The sequence below is a fragment of the Nesoenas mayeri genome (genome assembly GCF_963082525.1).
Source record: "Nesoenas mayeri genome assembly, chromosome: 24".
NCBI lineage: Eukaryota > Metazoa > Chordata > Aves > Columbiformes > Columbidae > Nesoenas > Nesoenas mayeri.
In genome coordinates this window covers 5154292-5172559 of record NC_137546.1, presented here as the reverse complement: position 1 = coordinate 5172559, position 18268 = coordinate 5154292, and the positions used below count along the sequence as shown (strand labels likewise).

The following is an 18268-nucleotide window of genomic DNA, read 5'->3' as shown; positions in this document are numbered from 1 at the left end:
CACTGCACAGCAACACTGCTGCATCCTGAGCAATTATGAAACTGCTTCTGAAAACCATTCTTTGCCATCTGCGACCTCAAAGAAAAACCTAATCAAGCCTAATTAAGAAATCCTTCCCCAAACTTGTGCAAACTTTTATCTCAAGTGGGAAGATATACATACAAAGGAATTGAAAAGAGAAACTCCAAATACCTTACTGATTCATTTAAAGACTAAGTACCAACAGCAGAGCGTGATGTTACATTGTACGCGCTCAGAGAAGGTTTTCTATTGGAGTTTTCTGGCAGCAAACACTGAGTTATAAGAAGTAATAGCAATCTTATTCTTCACATGTGCTTTCTAACAGATTCCTGTTCAACAGGAGTAAAACAAAGCCAAGAGTTCGCCTTCTTTCAAGGGGCAGAAAATCCGAGATCAGTCCTACAAAAGCTCATCTCTCCCATGGAAGGTAACATTACCAGGATTTTTTTGTTAAAATTCAGCGGTTTAACATGTTCTCACTTACTTCAGACAAAAAGTAGAACCAGGAGTGATCAAAGATGGGAGGTGGGATGCGGGAGTTTGTGTCCGCAATCTTCTTGATCTGATAGGGCAGCCGCAGAACCATCTCTGTGAGGAGCTGAGTGTAGGCCTCAAAAACATCTGCAGCGTGACCCTGAAAACAAGAGCAATCCATCCAGCTCTGGCACTGAACGCTCCCAGCATCACGTCATGACAAACTGCGGGGTACATTTATCCATTTTCTAAAAATGAAACTCTTCTGCAGCTTTGCAGCCAGAAGAACAGCTCCTAATAGATAAAAATAAGCTGACAAACCCTCACCAGGACTTTAGATGGCAATGATTATCACAGAGTAAGCTAGTCTGTAGTAATGAGGCATTGACATAGATGAGCTTTTAACTTAGGAGACATCCTTACATTCCTTTTTTCATGGCACCTGTACATATATCAAAGCCCCCCTAGCCCTCAGCAGCATAAAGGGACCAGGGTGGTTGAAAAAGTCTGGGGTTTTGTGTGGAAATCCCCACCACCTGCTCGACCTCCTTGCCACAGTAAGCAGTGCTGCTTCAGAAATTCCGCCTGCCAAGCAAAAGGAGTCAGGCGATGGAGCAGCTTCCCTTCAGGAAGATGGAACACTTGAACCAGAAACAGTAACGACACGCTAAGGGAACGGATTTTAATTGCACTACTAAGGGAAAGATGCTTTTATTTGCTTATGCGCCGCAGGTCGCTTCATCCTGTATCAAAATAGCGTGGTCAGCAGGACAAGGGCAGTGACCCTTCCCCTGTGCTCTGCATTGGGGAGGCCACACCTGGAATGTTGTGTTCAGTTCTGGGCCCCTCAGCTCAGGAAAGAGATTGAAGTGCTGGAGGGTCCAGAGAAGAGCAACACGACTGGTGAAGGGACTTGAGCACAAGCCCTATGGGGAGAGGCTGAGGGAGCTGGGCTTGTTTAGTCTGGAGAAGAGGAGGCTCAGAGGTCACCTCATCACTCTATAACTACCTGAAGGGAAGTTATAGCCAGGTGGGGATTGGTCTCTTCTCCCAGGCAGTCAGCAATAGGACAAGGGGCCATGGGCTTCAACTCTGCCAGGGGAGATTTAGGCTGGATATTAGGAAGAAATTCTTTACAGAGAGAGTGGTCAGGCACTGGAATGGCTGCCCAGGGAGGTGGTGGACTCGCCGTCCCTGGAGGTTTTTAAAGTGAGGTTGGACATGGCACTTAGTGCCATGATCTAGTAAATAGACTAGAGTTGGACCAAGGGTTGGACTCGATGATCTCTGAGGGCTTTTCCAACCCAGTCGATTCTGTGATTCTGTGACTCACCTTGACGTACTGACGGAGGAAAAAAGGGCTCATGTCAGGGGGAGAAGAAGTCGTGTGAGGTTTCAGGAGCTGGCTGGTGGCTACAGGCTCCTCGTCGTTCTGCTGGCTCTTCCAGTACTCCAGCAGAGACTTCAACACGTGCAGACAGTAGTCGACAGCACCAGAGCTCAACAAGGCAGCAGCAGTGGCACTGGAGATGAGGGAGGAGGACTGAAACCAAGAGGACACGGATTAGAAAAGCACCTGCGAAGGGGAAGCTGCGAGAATCAGGATGGATAGGAGAGCAGGTTGTTACAAAACTTTTCAGGCAGCTTTTAAAGTTTGGGGTTTGTTTGAGGTTGGGGTTTTGGGTTTGTTTTTTGTGTGTTTATGAAAAGCAACTCAAATATTTCCAGAGACTCTTTTGAACAAGCGCTTAGTAAAGGAAAACAAATAAAATCTCCTCTTAAGTCTAATCTCCCCTCGACACATGTGCCAGAGGCCACTCTGCTATGGATTAGACGACTAGGGCTTTTTTTCCTTTTTTTTTTTTTTCCTTCTTCTTTAAAAACCAAAAAACAAGTTGGGATTCTATTTGTTCCTGTGGGATTTGGGCAGCTGGAGGTGAATCCTGGGAGAGAAAGAGTGGCTGCTGCGGATGGCGCTCAGAGGCTCTGCTCCACCCAGGTACTGCTCCACCTGCATTCTGCAAGACGCCAGCCTTTGATTTCTGTGGGAAGCTCAAGTGAATAACAAAGGCTGGAGAAAAAGCTACTGTAAATAAAACTATTAAAGCAGCCCTGTAAATCCAAACAAACCCCACAGCTCATAAGCTCATTAAAATTTGATGCAGTTCAGACTAAATTTTTTAACCTCTATGCTTTTTTATTAATCTCCTTCCCACCACACATACTGCTTTTTATGCCTTATTACTGTACCTTTTAGCAACAAATATCTAAGGAATCCTCTTAGCGACTTTTACGTTGACACAGCAGCATATTGCTTTCCAATAATCACATTACAAATCCTCTTTAACCCCTTCGGCACCAGTAAGATGCGAGGAATAAATGCGCTAGACTCTTTTAAAATAACATCATTAATGTGCTGCCTTTAGCTCTGTCAGAAACCGCGCACAAACAAATGAATCCAGTCGTCTTTAAATGTTGGTTTCCTCCATTCTGAGTTTCAAAGAGTTTCTTTCAGAAGTGTCAAGCAACATTACAGATTCCTCATATGTTTTTTCCACAGCACTTTTAACTGTTGTTCAGTTTTCGACCAGCTATTGCAGTTAGTGGCTTTTAAACCATCTTTGAGGAACAAACGGCCCCCAACCACATCATCCCCCTAGCAAAGCGACTTGAAGAATGTACCTCACAAATGGAAGACTTGGATCCTGACTTCGTTCGGGACATGAACACACTCAGCAGCCTCATAACCACCAAGTGCACTTCATTCACAGGAGAGCGTTCGTTTTTCTTGGACACATCCTGCAAGGAGAGAGCTCGTTTGCTTATTTACAGAGCTGAGCGTGTCGTCCTAAGCATCTAAATGTCAGTATTCTGATCCTCCTGAAGCATTTCCAATTTAAGCTCAAGCAGTAATACTAAAAAAGCAGCACAAATATAAGGGTGGACAGTGGCCTGGATGCCAGAGAACACAAATGGAAAGGTATATATGCCAATTGTGCGTCACTGATCACGCCTGTTTTAAGAGTTTAATTCAAGTAACACAATTTTCATGCTCGCTTGTGGATGTCAGAAGCAGGAAACAGTGAGAGCTACACATTTTGTTTTGTACTTCACGTGAACCGAGCCAAGACAAATAAAGTGCCTGGACACATCCATACAGTAATGTGTTTCTGTGACTCCTATTAATTCCTCCATAGGAAGAAGCTGTGTCCAGAAGGAGCAAATTGAAGCACATGTGCTCATAGCACAGCTCACCTTTTTGTCCATGCACAGCTCTGCAATCAGTTGGGACAGAAGGTTATCCAAAGCTCCCTTGTCTTTCTCGTCATCTCCATCTAGGTCTGTTGTGAGCATCAGAATAACCTGGGAACAGAAGTCAGAGAACGAACAGAAGACGGGTTTCATGTTTTCATGATAAATACAGATTATTTTTCACAAATCCACTGCAGATTTTCTTATTTATGCTCTTTCCCAAATTCTGCCGGCACCATCATAGCCTAATATGAGAAAAAAAATAAAAAGACCTCCCGAATACATAGGAGCTCAAGGACTCAAGCCCTTAGGCTTGAGCTAAGCCCACACCGAGAAAACCTAGAACACATCCAGCAAAAAACTAGGGGTAAGGAATGCTGTGCAACCAAGCAAACACTTCAGATTTGGACTCAAACACTACGATTATGCAGCAAAGATGAAAACCCAGCAGCAATAGTGAGTAACAGTTTTATTAAGGCTTAAACCCCTGAGCTCTCCTCAGTTACCTGCATGTACGGAATGGCCCGGACTCCTCCAACGTTCCTCAGCTGAGGTAAGTTCTGCAGCAACCTCTCCAGTAACATCAGTCGGACCATGTGCAGCCTGGGAAGTCAGAAGGCAGCAATCAGAAACGAAGGACTTCAGATAAAATCACAAGGAAAGTGAGACCCAGCAGGGTTATCGACAGAGCGCTGCAATTTGCCACGTGAATTCAGAGTGTGATGAAACCCTCAGGTTGTCAAATCAGAGCAGACTCCCTCAGAATTCACAGCCGAGCGACGTCAGAGGTGCCCAGTGTCAACTCTGCCGACTTCACTTCAGATCCACACTGCCTGCCATTGCAACCTGGAGAATTCAACTGTCTAGAAACAGATACTACAAATCCGTTCCAAGCTGCACCGTAAAAATGAACCAGAGCATCTGTTCCCCCAGAATGAAAAACCGCACATCTTTCCAAAAGTGCTTTGCACTCTTGCACATCGTTTTTGACTAACGCTGAATTTCACAAGCTCCCAAGCTGTAGATTTGAGCGATTCCTCTGTTTATGAGACTCACGCAGGATTTTTGTCATCGCTACGTACAGGCAGCAGTTTTGTGGGACACACATTAGGTGTGTGTAACACAGGACACGGTGAACGCACAGAGGGAGGCATTTTGCAACAGCAGTTTGCTCTGTTCTACATTTCTGACTTTAGATTTTTATTATCCAGAGTCACAAATCAAACACCATAAATTTCAACACCTATTTCAACTCCTCTGTAAACAACGACGCTGCAGCCCAGATGTGCTGATCTCTAAGAGGAAAATCAAGCCCCTCACCTGTTGCTGGTGTGGACGTCTCCCTCTGCCTCCCCTTCCCCTTCCGAACCGTCTCCCTCTTGCTGGCCTGTGGTTGTGCTGATCGCGCCCGTGCTCGAGCTGACGCTGCCGGGCCCTGCAGGGTGGCCCTCGGCTGTTGTGTCCCCATAGGCGCTACTACGGCCAGACACTGGAAAAGAAAAAAGAAAACAGAGGGAAAAACGTCAGCACAATTGAACGTGGCTCTCGCCTGCTTCACAGCTGAGCTATCCTTTGGAATTATGGTTTTAAGGAGACAGTGGGTTTGGTTATCTTCATAAAGCTACGAGAGAGTCGTTTCTATGGATGCAACTTAACACACCTTTTCTTTGCCAGCCTCATCTTTGTGGCCCAAAATGAATCAGCTCCACGGCAGTAATTTAAACAGAGTCAGAAGAGGTGTGTTATATACAGGATGGGCAGCGCAGACAGAATTTTTTAATGAAAGTCTGTGATTAGTTTGACCTGGGTATCAGCCCCAAGCAGAAAACAAAAAAGTGATCAATTAATCCTATTCTATTCTATTCTATTCTATTCTACTCTACTCTACTCTACTCTACTCTACTCTACTCTACTCTACTCTACTCTACTCTACTCTACTCTACCTGGGTATCAGTCCCAAGCAAAAAACAAAGAAGTGATCAATTAATCCTATCCTATCCTATCCTATCCTGAATTTTTTCAGTCTTGCTCTAGGCTCCTGCATTCTGTCATTACAGGCCAGCAAAAACTACTGCAGACTCCACACTTCTAGAAAGTTACAAAAAGTGAGCAAATATTCAGTGTGTACAGCACTTTGGCAGTAACCATAAAACGGTGTCACCTATTTGGAACTGAGATTTCAGAGATTACCCATCCCCTCTCACTCTTGGTAAAGTTCTACGACAGCAGAAAAATGATGTACAGACAGCGGTGCAGCAAGAGATTCACTCACCGCTGTGCTCCCCGGCTACAGAGTCCACAGCGCTGCCCCCGCTCTCGGAGCCCACGCTCCCACCGTGGTCTGCGGGCGAAGTGCGAAGGGTCGAGCCGTCCGTCGCAGCTGTGCTGCCTTCATCATCAGACGCTGGAGCTAAGAGAATAAAGAGAGCTGTTACAAGTAAAAACACTGCCTTGATAGGACTTCAAAAGAAGCACATGCTACGAAAGAAAAGCCACAGATATCTGTCTTTTTCATGTCAATTTTCAAGTTCGAATCAAAAGAGAAATTAGAAGTGTCCATTGGTACATTTAAGCCTGCTAAAAGCAGTGGAGGGGAGATACCCGGAGAAGGAAACCTCTTCATCAAATAGACAATTATATAAGTTACTTGAAGAACAATGTCTGGTTGTTTATCAATGCAAAGGAAACAGAGTCTATGATTTATTTTATCTGCTTTAAGAGGAGCAAATAACTTCCTCAGAAGTCTATAAATAAAGTCCATCAAAGCAGGAAGAGGCCACAAATATGCTACCAAAAATACATGAAGCCAATTATAATAATTGGTTATTCAAAACTGTATTTATAAACAAATTTTAAGTCATTATTAGGTCAGAATTGAAAAAGTAGATTCCTTGCAGTGAACAGTTACCTGATGCTGTTGTATCTGACAGCGTTCCGGCATCAAGGGAAGATGAGCTGGGTGCTTGGCCAGACAGCCCTAAGCTCTGAAGTCCAAGTGCACTACTGCTGCTCCCTACAAGAAGAAAACACCAAACGATTAGTGTATTTGTATGAGAGAATTACATTAATTAGGGCCTTCTCTATATATTTCTACATTCACTTGGTTGTGGTGACATCAACAGCTTCTGCTCTGTTTCCCCCCCAGTTTCCTCATATTCTCTTTACTTTTGACTGCCAATATTGCTGACGTCTTACCTTGCTGATCTTGCTGCAGGCTCAGGGCAATAGCCAGTTCCACCATTGTTTCATCATCTGCATCTGGGGGAATATCCAGCATCGGAGGGAAACCCTCTGCTCCGGCCAGAAGAGCCTCCAGGGGAGAAGGGTTCCCATTATTCACATTTTCAGAAGTCTCCAGAACCATAGATTCAGACTACGGAGAGAAAACACAGCGAGAGGTTTCACCAAACCACCACCAAATGCAGCACTACGAACTCAATTCATCATAATTAAATTAAAATCAAGTACCCAACATACTTAAAAGCAGACACACTCTGGACTTACCACCATCTCGAAGTCCCCGTGATCAACTTCACTTTGCTCCTGGCTTTCCTGTCGGATGTGCTCGCCATTTGCTATCCCAGAACTCTGCAGCTTGTCTTCTGCGTCGTCATCATCATCGTCATCCTTATCTCCTAAGTTACAAAGAATTCATTCCCAAATATGCTCTTCCTATTTTTAATCTTCATGAACAAGGTAATTAATGCTGGAGAAAAACCTAAGCTGTCTGCAGTTACTAAATAGATTCCAGGACAACAATTCACGTCCATGCTAAAAAAAACTCTCTTGGATGGAGATCTGATATCTGAATTTTGGCCTGGACACATTTTTATTATGATTTATAAGGACTTGGAAATAAACACAGAAATACTATGACAGTCTGGATTACTACTCTCTAGATAAAATAATCAGATTTCCCTGTCACCGAAAGGGGAATATCCCAGAGAGATCTCCTCTTTGAATCCCAGAATATCAAAAGAAGACGTGATTGTTTATTAAAAATCAAGAGGGGTTAGTGGGCAAGAGAGTGGAAAAGAAGGGAGAAAGAGTAGTTTTAGCCCCATTTAAAAAGACTGTTGTTTTTCTTACAAATAAATTAGGTCATGCTCAATTAAAGACAAAGATGAACAGATCCCACATACCCATAGGAGTGTTGCTCCGAGGGGAGGACGGCAAGGTGACGTGTCTCCGCTTATTCCTTGGTCTCAGCACTCTGATCAACGCTTGTTTGCAAGAAAAGCTCACTGCAGGATCCTACAGGGTTAAGAGTTCATTATTAAACTTCTTAAGCTTTAAGTGCTTATTCACAGTATTTGGGAAGACAGCTAAAAATACACTTGGGACTCTGCTGGTCTTGATTCATGTAAAACATATCACTGCCCAATTTCTCAACTCCCTGTTTCCCCCAGCAATAAAGCAACACTCATCGTTCCACAGGCATCACATCACAAACGTTACTAAAGTATAAGGAGAGAAATTTCTCCTTCATTCAATTCTGTTGTTTGGTTTTGGCTGCATGTCTCTATTTTGTATCCGTACTACATATTATCATTCTACTTTTATTTAATTCTTGTGATACTACCAGCATTATAGGCTGAAGCAGAGCAAGAGATTCCATACCGGGCAAAGTAACATCTGCATGTAGATCTTGGATGCTGTATGGATACAATCCAGCTCACACGTGCAGTATCCATGGATAATATCCACCAACGCATTGACTGTGGCTTCAACGTGAGTGAGACCTAAGGAGGAAGAAGAGTAGGACTGTCATCAATGATCTTCCCATTTCAGCACAGAGAGACGCTGCAGAAAACACATTTATTTAGTCTGTAGACTTCAAGGCACAATATTTGCACCACAAATACATGGAAGTTTCAATCCAAAATGAGGTTACGAACCAGTCTTGGCTGCCTAATGGAATATCGTGCACGTCATATACCAGCAGCACTGAATAGCCTCTAACACCACCACCCATTAAGTCAAATGTGAATAAATCAGTCACCAGTCCCTTTTTACTAGCACAACACACATACTTTTGATCAAAAGCATTACGGCGGATACACCTTAAAAACCACTCATTGCATCATTAACACCTTAAGCCTCATTTGGAACAAGTAATTTTCTCTGTTTACAAGCTTAAAATAGGCTCCTTCAAAATACACCAGCTTTCCAATAGCAAAAGAAGAGCTAGCGCACCTGGCAAGCAGGCAGGGGCAAGGAAGGCGTTTTTGGGTTTTGATGCGTGTAGTTTCCAGAAGTGGTTGACCAGCTGGGTAATAAACGTGCAGCCATCTCCTTCAGTGTGTTTCTGGGCCTCCTGCCCTTCTTCGTTCTCTGTACAGGTTAAAAAACAGTTGTCAGATACGTGCAGTGGAAAATGCTAAAAAGCACGGTAACACCAAGTTTACTTGAAATGGCTTCTGTGGGAGGCTCTGATGTCCTCAGTACAAGGACTACCACAGGCCTAAACGTGTCAAATACAATCCCCGTCACACCAAACCAGATACCCCAAGACACGTTCCGTTATCACAAGAGAAATCTGAAGAAAAAGCCAGACTTCTGTACCTGTTTCCAACTGCAGCAGCTTGGATTCTGTATAATGGACCAGATTGTTGGGTCTCATAATAGCAATGGAGCGAGCAGTGATGACCAACCTCTGAAACACTTCAGGATCAAGGTCCTTTCCTTCTTTAGTTGAGGAACTCAAATACTGAATGGCTTTACTTAACAATGCTTGATCCTGTGAAGCAAAAGATAACGTAAGTCAAGAAAAACAACAGACAGGAGCACAACAAGGCCACGGAAATACAACCACAGGACAGATCCCGGGGAAATCTGGCACTTGCTGCTTTAACTCTTGGTCAATGTCATCTAGCAAGGACAACTAATATTAAAAAGTCACTAAGGAATCTGGCTTGAGAATGGATTTGCACATTTTCTTCCCCTCAGGCTTAAATGCGGATGGAAAGAGCAGAGTATTCCATAACCACTCCAGTGGTTAGCACTGGCTGTCTGCAGGCACCTGTGCATCCACCGCAGTTACGTCAGCGCACACTCCAGCCACCACCTGCCCTAATATTGTCCTATCACCCTAAGCCAGATGCCTGTGGAAACGGAAACCAGAGCTACAGAAACAAATTTCACACATTTCAAGATCCTGATTCCTCTAGATTAACTCACATTATTTTCCACCACAAAAAAAAGCATTTTAAATAATGAAGCTATGATGAAACACAGAGCCAGCAAGGCAAGCGGCAGGAACCAAAGGAAAACTAGCCAGCAGGTTTGCACTGCATGGAGGAAGGGCTTTCTAGGGGTGCCTTGTACCTCAACCATAAAGCGGCAGGTGACAGGAGACGTTGAAATCTGTGTTACCTTGTGGTTATGGTACGCTGAGCGGCTGGTGTGCAAACTCGCCAAGAGGCTCTTGGTTTGCTGCTGGACGCTGGCAGGAGCTGGCATGGACAGCAGCATAGTAGCCAGTTCCTGAGCTGCCATCTTATTTTTCTCCTGCTCCAAAGAACAAACACAAAACATTCTTCAGCACATTTACCATTAAGGTGATGCGTTAGTCTGATTTCTCGGCGTACCTGCAGCTCCCTCCCCTCTTTACATGGCGCATGCAATGTTTCTCCCTTCCTTCGACACTGTTTTGATAGCCTCCTCAATGTTTATTTGACATCTAAGGAACATTTCACATATCTACACAAGAAAAGTCATTTTGAGATTTACGGGCTTCTATACCCTGCTGTTTCTGTAAACGAGGTCACTCTACAGCACAAAAATCCCACCAGCCATAAATGCAAATGCCAATTGTCATTCTAAACTAGTTTCAAATGCTTTTCGCTAAGTCAACTTTCAGATCAGCGCTGGGAGCAAAACGGATGCGGCTCTCTCCCGTATCAGGCCCCCAGGGCTGCAGGAGGTGCTGCTGATCTCGCCCCTCCTCCCCCAGCTCTAAAAGCTCCAGAATGTATTCACAAAGTTACTTGCCTTCTCGTTGACTGGTCCTACAGCAAAGCAGCTTTCCAGCGCTTCTAAAGAACTCACTACTAGCCTGGAGGGAGAAAGGAAAGCAGGCTTGAGAACAGCAACCCTTCCCTCTCCTTAGCACTTTGCTTTATGCGGGCTACAGTCACGAGTAGCTCAGAGACAGCTAACGAATGCCAAGTACAAAATCAAAGCATGATAAAACCTGCCACAGGCACCATGCATATCATTTCATTGTGTTACAGACCAGAGTTAAACCTGGCTCACGCTCACAGACAAACTTAGGACTGCTTTAATAATCCACAGCTGAAAGACAGGGGCTTTTCTCTCCCAAAGAGGATAAAACACTTCCTTACGCAGCCTGCAGCAGGGATAACTTGGATTGTCTTGACAGTACCAATTCACCATGCCCACAGACGTACATATGACTGCAGATCAAGGGTTGGTATGACACATGGGAAAAAGCGTAACCGACTTTTCTAAGGGAGCAAGATTCTACTCGCTTGCTATTTTCACACAGGTCGCTCTTTCCAATTTGGAGTTTCAGCACAAAATATCGCGGAGGAGAATTAACTCGGAGCGCTGGGTATGACCCAAGCGAGAGATGCTGAAGTCCAAGTGTTTGACAGCAGGAAGGCAGGCTAGTAAAATGCTTGCCCCGAGGGAAAACCTTATTTATAACTCGCGGCAAAGAGCCGAATCTCCCCCGAATCTACCACTTCATGCCTCGCGGTAGAACTACCTGAAATGCCATCTGACACAGCAGAAGGAGCAGTGCGAGAATACAGGAAAAAGGAGGGGAGAGAAAGCATTAAGGGGAGAAATAACAGCGTAGGGTTGGATACAAGGGAGAAGAAACAATTGTCTGGTCTGATGGAGATAAATAACACGACATTCCCCCACCCGCAGCCACCCTCCAGAAAGCCAGTAGGGGAAATAAGTGGGATCAAAAGACGCAAGGAGGGAACAAAGTGAAAAGAGGAGCCTGTCAAACAAGCAACAGTTGCACCGTATACAGCAAAAATCTGCAAACTGCCTCATCTTTACATTTCGCTAAACCATCTGCCATGCAATGACCAGAATGTAAAGAAGCAAATGGCACTTGGAAAACAAACAAACGAAAAAACCCAGTCAACAAAAGCCACATCATGTGTTCTGTCTCTCTGACACACACTCATTCGTGCAGAGAAAAGGATGGCATACTAACCGGTCCAGGGTGGTTAGGGACTCAGTTTCAGAACTTTGGGGGAGCAAAGAAAAAGGAAAAAAAAATAATAATAATAATGTGTAAAGCTCACAGAAAATCTCCCTAGAACACATTCTAAGCAAAAGGCAAATTAAACAGGGAAATCAGGAAGCTGGAGAGCGCTATATACAATAAATCTAAGCATGGTTCTATCTGGGCAGCAGACACTTGCCTAATAGCACAACAAATGCAGGAGACCCAAGCCACCTAGTGCAAAGAAGCCAAGTGCGTCGCTTGAAGCAGCACTGAAGGTTGAATTTGAAGAACAGACATCAAACTTCTGGAGGGAAAACTGCCTCTGGAAAACTGGCCCTTTCTAGGGTAACCACGCTGCATTCCGTAACACGTAAGTGAAAAGAAAAAGAATCATCAATTCTGAGCTTTTAGAATATAATGCCATGGCTCTGGCAAAGCAGACTGCATGTCTGCACAGAGAGGGACACCTTGTGGAGATGTCACAGCAGAGAAAGGGGAAAAAGAGAAATTCAGCAGAACTATTAGACAAAATATTAAAAGATGGCCAAACGGGTGCTTCAGCGGGACATAACGGCCACTTCATGCCCCAAACCATTACCTGAGAAGTTCACTAATACAGAATTAACCACCACTTACTCACAGTCAAGCAGCGTATCCCTTAAAATGCTCATTTTTTTCTGTTTCCCTCCTATCCTTGTAGCTTGCCAGGCTTTCTACAAACTCAAGATGGAGAGTAAAAAGTTCTCATCTGCTACATACATGCTCAGCTCACCCTTACGGTTTGACTCTCAAAGGGGTTTTGGGTCAAGGGAACTAACACTTTCTCCTTTGTCCTTTTTAAGCCTGAGATCTACGGGCTGTAAGATAAATTGGTGGGAACCGCTCGCCTAAAGCGGGTCACACCAACTCCTCCTTAAAAATGAACTTAAACCTCAGAGAGGCCTGAACTTCGTGAGCTCTGGAGAACAAAAAAGGGCCAGCTTGAAATGAGAAAACGTACCACGAAGGCAGAAACCTCTTTTAGCTCTTCGAGACTGCTGGAACGAATGAACTTAACGAAACGAAGCATGCACATGGATCTATCCATCTACTCTATCGCGTAAATCAAGAGCAAGCACAAAGCCCTCGTTTGAGGATAATCACTACATTTTCAGTTGTTCTGTATGGCTGTGAGAACAACTCACTAACTCGTGGAAGTTGAGAAAGGCACACAAGCGTGCCCGGGTCCGCTCTAGAGCAACTACTCATTTTTGAGAAGAAATGGAAGAAAAACGGCAGCAATACCTCTCCAGGACAGTCCCGCTGGCCGCGGCAGGCGCAGCCGACTCCGTGTCCCCGGTGCCGTTCCCTTGGTTCAGGTTTGGGGGACACACGTTGCTCACTGAAGCAGATGGGAAATCCTCGGGGGGCTCATCAGGCCACCCGAACTGTTCTTTGGTTTTGCCATAAATTTTTATGGAATCCACCATCGTGACTCCAGCAGGATCCACAGAAGCTCCAACTGCAGCGATGAGAGAAATTTCTTAAAAACTAATCATTTTTTTTTCTTTGGAATAAAAACAAGCACAGTTTTGTAAGGTCAGGATAACGACTACACTGCATCATTAATGTGCACCCACTCTGGCAGCTCCATCTGCTTTTTAAGACCACCTTCCTCCTGTTACCTCAACGTAAAATCACTGAGCACATTCATCCACTGCACCAAAAAAACTGGGCCATAAATAAAGTTATTAAATACTCCAGTTTCACCCCTCGAACTGTTTCTGTAGTCAGGCCAAACAGATTTTGGAGACACTCCCTATTAAAGGTGCAGTAGCTTCGACCTACCCCAGAAAAACAGGTAAGTCAAAGCAAACAATTAACAGAGACTTACCAAAAATGGTCAGTTTTTTGTCAGCCTGCAAAGCTTCCTCGCGAGTGAAAGGGAAGTCAAACCAACGAGCCCTGGTCATGTTCAGCTGCATGGTGCGGCCAAAGATCTCCAGGTACGAGGGCGCTCTCTCGATGGCTTGTGTGCCAATCTGGATCCGCATGCCTGTCATCACCATGGTGCTGTTATTGTTGGTCACTTCGATGGTGAAACCACCAGGCTGCAGAAGGCAAACCACAGCTCAGAAAGGTGAAGTCAAAAAAATTCACCGCTACGCTAAGAATCTGATCTCTGCAAACAGGTGTCTCTACTGTTTATCTAACAGTATCACGGGATTTGTACAGGGTCATTTGAACAATGAAGACTTGTAAAGAAAAGGTAACCTGTCAATTTGGACAACAACTTCACCTAGAAGCCCAACAGAATCCCCAAAGCCTCATTTACCTTCGTGTTGGCCACATACATGCCAGTGGAATTGAGCCGGTGCTTTATCTGCTGAATGTTGTAAACTTGGAGCAGGTCGTTGCCTCCAAACTCTACATCTGTGAGCTGCTGGTTGTGTTCGAAGAAGTCAATAGGGAAGTTCACTTGGCTGGATGTGCGAGTTGCTAAAAAGGGAAGAGAGATGGTTTTGACCAAATACATTCTAAATAGGCAAAGCTATAGGGAAAAAAAGCTGCAGAATGAGCTTGCCTCCTTTGGAAATGCCCATATGAACCAAATAGCTACATATTTTTAGGTAATATTCTGGAATATTATGGGAAATTTCTATGGAAACATTTTAGCCAGACTTAGCTGGTACTAAGCCCTGAGGTTAAGCAGTAATTGCCAAAAGTGAATGTCTTAAGTATCTACATGATGCTGATCAAACTTTGCACCCAGGTTTGCCACTGCTCCCTCACACGATACGTCTGAGGATTTCCTTACTGATAGCAGCTGCCTTGCGCTTGCGAACGGGCTTCATGATGCTGATGACGCTGCTGGGCTGAAGAGAAGGCTGGAGCCAGTAGGACGTATTCTCTACGTTGGCCATGTAGATCCTCAGGCTGCCATCTTCGCACAGGAGGATCATAGTGGTCCTCTGCTGCTCGTTGCAGGCTGTGTGACGGATGGCCACCATGTCCTGAATCTGCAAAGGCGAGCGCTGCAGGTTAAGGAAAGGACCTGGCAAGTGCTGCTCTCTTTGCATTAAAAACGCTGGAGATTTTGCTGATGGAACAAAGGGCCGAAAAATAGAGAAAATGATGACTAACCTTTGCTTTGGCTGGCAAGGTTTTAATCTCCTGGATGAGAAAGGTGTCCGGCTTGACCATCACTACCAGCGGGACACCCGTGGTTTGTTGAACACAGCACACCAGGCCAGGGTGGTTCATCACCTCGGACCACTGGCATAGCGCCGGTGAAGTCTTACTCCCACCATTTGAACTGCAAGAGATGAAGGGCAGAATGACATGAATTTAAGAAGTTCAAATCAGTTAAAGCTTTGTCCTCAGCAGGAATTCAAAGCACTTGCATTAATGAACAGCAGGGAACACTCACCGGTGCCTGGTTTATAGGCAAGAAAGCTGAGAGTCACTTGAGTGATCTCCACCATGGAAACTCGAGGAAAGACACTGACTTAGTAACACTTCATGCCCAAAGCCAAGGGAGTAATTTTAAAATAGCTCTGAGCTATCTTTTAATCTGAACAGATGCACAGTTGCGTGTTGCAACGCACCCAGCGGCACTAAGCAAAAGCCAATGTGGGAGAATCCGTGTGACTCCACTCAGGGGAAAAAAAAAAGCTGCAAAAAGGCTAAACCAAACTCAACTGGGACTAAGGAGCTCTGGGAGTCCAACCCTTCTCCAGAGCCTACTCACAACAGTGGCATTGTGTCAGGCCAGTGAAGAGTCTGTGGCCTAAACGCCCAGCTCTGCCTGGCAGAACAGATGACGGATTTTCTTCTTGCCGCATTCATAACATAAGAGGTCGGTTTCCCTCAAGGGAGCCTGAAAATAAGGCTGAATATGCACAATATGCAAGGTCCACTGCAGTACTGGTGCCGAAAAGAAACAAAGGCTTCCTGCTCCGCAGCCTCCGTGAGGGTGGGTAATCCCATCCGTTCCAGCTGCTGCACCAGGAGCAGCTCTGTACTGTGCAGCAGGACTGCTCTGAAGGCACCTTTCTGCTGGGATATGCACATATGCCCCACTGCCGAAACAGCCAGCTTTGCTTTTAAAATCGTTCTGCAATCGGGGCAGAAGCACAATGACAAGTAGCAAGAAATCGTCAGTCAAAAAGCAGATCTTCACCATGAGCTTTGGCCATTCCAAGCTGCGATGTTAAGAATAATCAGTAATATTTATTAATAATAAATAGAAATGAAAACTCCAGGGGAGTCTTCCACCTGAGCCTCACCTCTTTATGTTAATTGGGAACAGCCGCTGCACTTCCAAATTGGCCCGGCTGATGGTGGCTGCAAAGGATTTGCCTTGACAGTAACTGAAGAACAACATCTGCAGCACATGGGAGTAATACACTGACACCCCACCTCCTGCCACCTGGCCATTACTGTCCTGGGGGATCAGAGAGAAAAAAGTGACATTTCAGATAAACAAACATCCACCAAAACACCCTGTCGGGCTTTTAAATTTCTCCTGATGGAATTATTCCGAGCGCCTCTCCCCTGCCTCCTCCGCGCCAGTGAGGGAACGCAGCCCTAAGTGACAATTTTCTAAGCTCAACTCCTTGGTGAACTCATCCATCAGATACTTCAAAGGCTTTTGCAGGGGATGCTGAGGCTGCAGCCCCGTAGGCTGTTGGTAGAGCCCTCAGCTACCGCATCCGTGTGTGTGAACGCTGTATGAATCTCACACGGAGCACTCCCCATGTTCCCAGCTCATAAAAGAGCTTTCCTGCAGGCCGCCTTCTCATCTGTTCCCCTGTTTTGGAGCAGGCTGGGGTAAAAAATACTGAGTAAAATGCAGACGGATTTAAAAGGTCACCCCCAAGACTACAGAGCTGCTGTTGACCAGAAATCAAGGCTCACTCCACCTCTGCTGCCCCAGCAAAGGTCGTTAACTAATCCTTTTTGGTTAGTGCACCTTTGGAGTGCCCTGCTCTGAGAACAGCACTGCTTGGAAGGCGTCACCCTGCTGGGAAATCCTGCTGGGCATGACTTCAGAGCCAGCCACGGAAAACATATTCCATTTTCTAGATGAAAGGATCAGGGGCTTTAATTTTCACTTCGTCCCATTTTCACTGCAAGGATATTTCTTTCTTTAGAGGAATGGCGAGATGATTGAAACTTCTGCCTTCAAATGTCAGACACAAAAGCCGCTGCAGCCCATAATACACAAAAGTCAGCAGTACCTTCAAGTCCTCGTGATTGACTTCAAGCACGTTGGTGACGTAGAACGGTCCGTGCTGGGCGCTGCTCGCCTCTTCCATGAGCTGCGTGTAGATGTAGCCAGCGGAGGACATGATCACGATGATGTTCTTTCCCTCCTCGTTGAAAAGGAAAGTGACGTCCCTGATTTTGGAACTTGGCAGAAGGAAATAGAAAGTTGGGCTCAAGGCATCTACAGAGAGATCGTAGATCTGTGGGAAGCATCAAGGAAATAATTAACTACTGCAATGGAAATCAGTGCAAATGGACAAGAGTTGAGACAAGGAATTAGATGTTACACTTCATATTTTTTCTCTTTGAGGTTCTTTGGTTTTGCTGTTTCTTATGGCAACAGTACACAAACACCACAAATTTCCAATTAATTTCTAACTAAGAATATGATAATATTCTTCTGCGTGCACCTCCACAAAGGTCCAGGCTCTAATATATGAAAGAAGACAGACTGCCAACAGCTCATGAGCAAACTCACCTTCACAAAGTCTGCAGTCACTATAGCGAGCTCTGTTTGGGATCCTGGCAGCCACACAGCTTTAATGATGAAATTACCAGTGGCTAATTGGGGATGAAGGACCAAATGATCAGAGACTGATCCAGAGCTGCTGAATGTCAAGACGTGGCAGTCCTGGAGTAATGAGGAAAAACAAAAAAAGTGTCAAATGTTAGAACAAAATGTTGTCTATAAACATTTCAAGCCAAGAACTGAGTTAAAAACCAGCATTCCTCCCAGTGCCAACAGTGATTCATACAGAAAGAATCTAAAATTCCTGCATTATAGATGAATGACATGAGAGTTTGTAAAGAAAACCCCAAACCCAAGCCAAAGCCACATAGAGTCCAACTGTTTTCTAGTGTAATAATAGATTTGTGCATTCTGCACTGTGAAAGCTGAATCTAAATTTGGGAGAACATTAAAAAAACAAGTCATCGCTACAAAACACTCGTTTTTACAGACTAATTCTAACCAAGTTTCACATGACTAAACCTTGACTCCTGTCTTAAAGTAAAATTGGCCTGAATACACTAAGAACTATTCTGAGGCACAAGCCCATC

General features: G+C 44.9%; 1 protein-coding gene across 1 annotated transcript in view; it reads right to left on the bottom strand.

Annotated features, from left to right (window-relative positions):
* UBR4 (ubiquitin protein ligase E3 component n-recognin 4) overlaps positions 1-18268 on the bottom strand; it is a 76551-nt gene that overhangs the window by 32143 nt on the left and 26140 nt on the right. Inside the window, exons 42-65 of the mRNA XM_080358825.1 lie at positions 17688-17840; positions 17182-17409; positions 16228-16385; positions 15083-15254; positions 14757-14958; positions 14274-14437; positions 13833-14049; positions 13244-13460; positions 10741-10804; positions 10123-10257; positions 9313-9487; positions 8944-9081; positions 8368-8489; positions 7890-8001; positions 7252-7382; positions 6943-7120; positions 6656-6760; positions 6020-6157; positions 5068-5236; positions 4254-4350; positions 3751-3858; positions 3178-3294; positions 1829-2038; positions 506-655 (exon numbers count right to left, since the gene is read on the bottom strand). Of these exons, the coding sequence (XP_080214951.1) occupies positions 506-655; positions 1829-2038; positions 3178-3294; positions 3751-3858; positions 4254-4350; positions 5068-5236; positions 6020-6157; positions 6656-6760; positions 6943-7120; positions 7252-7382; positions 7890-8001; positions 8368-8489; positions 8944-9081; positions 9313-9487; positions 10123-10257; positions 10741-10804; positions 13244-13460; positions 13833-14049; positions 14274-14437; positions 14757-14958; positions 15083-15254; positions 16228-16385; positions 17182-17409; positions 17688-17840 (3660 nt within the window). The remainder of the gene's footprint in view (positions 1-505; positions 656-1828; positions 2039-3177; positions 3295-3750; positions 3859-4253; positions 4351-5067; positions 5237-6019; positions 6158-6655; positions 6761-6942; positions 7121-7251; positions 7383-7889; positions 8002-8367; positions 8490-8943; positions 9082-9312; positions 9488-10122; positions 10258-10740; positions 10805-13243; positions 13461-13832; positions 14050-14273; positions 14438-14756; positions 14959-15082; positions 15255-16227; positions 16386-17181; positions 17410-17687; positions 17841-18268) is intronic.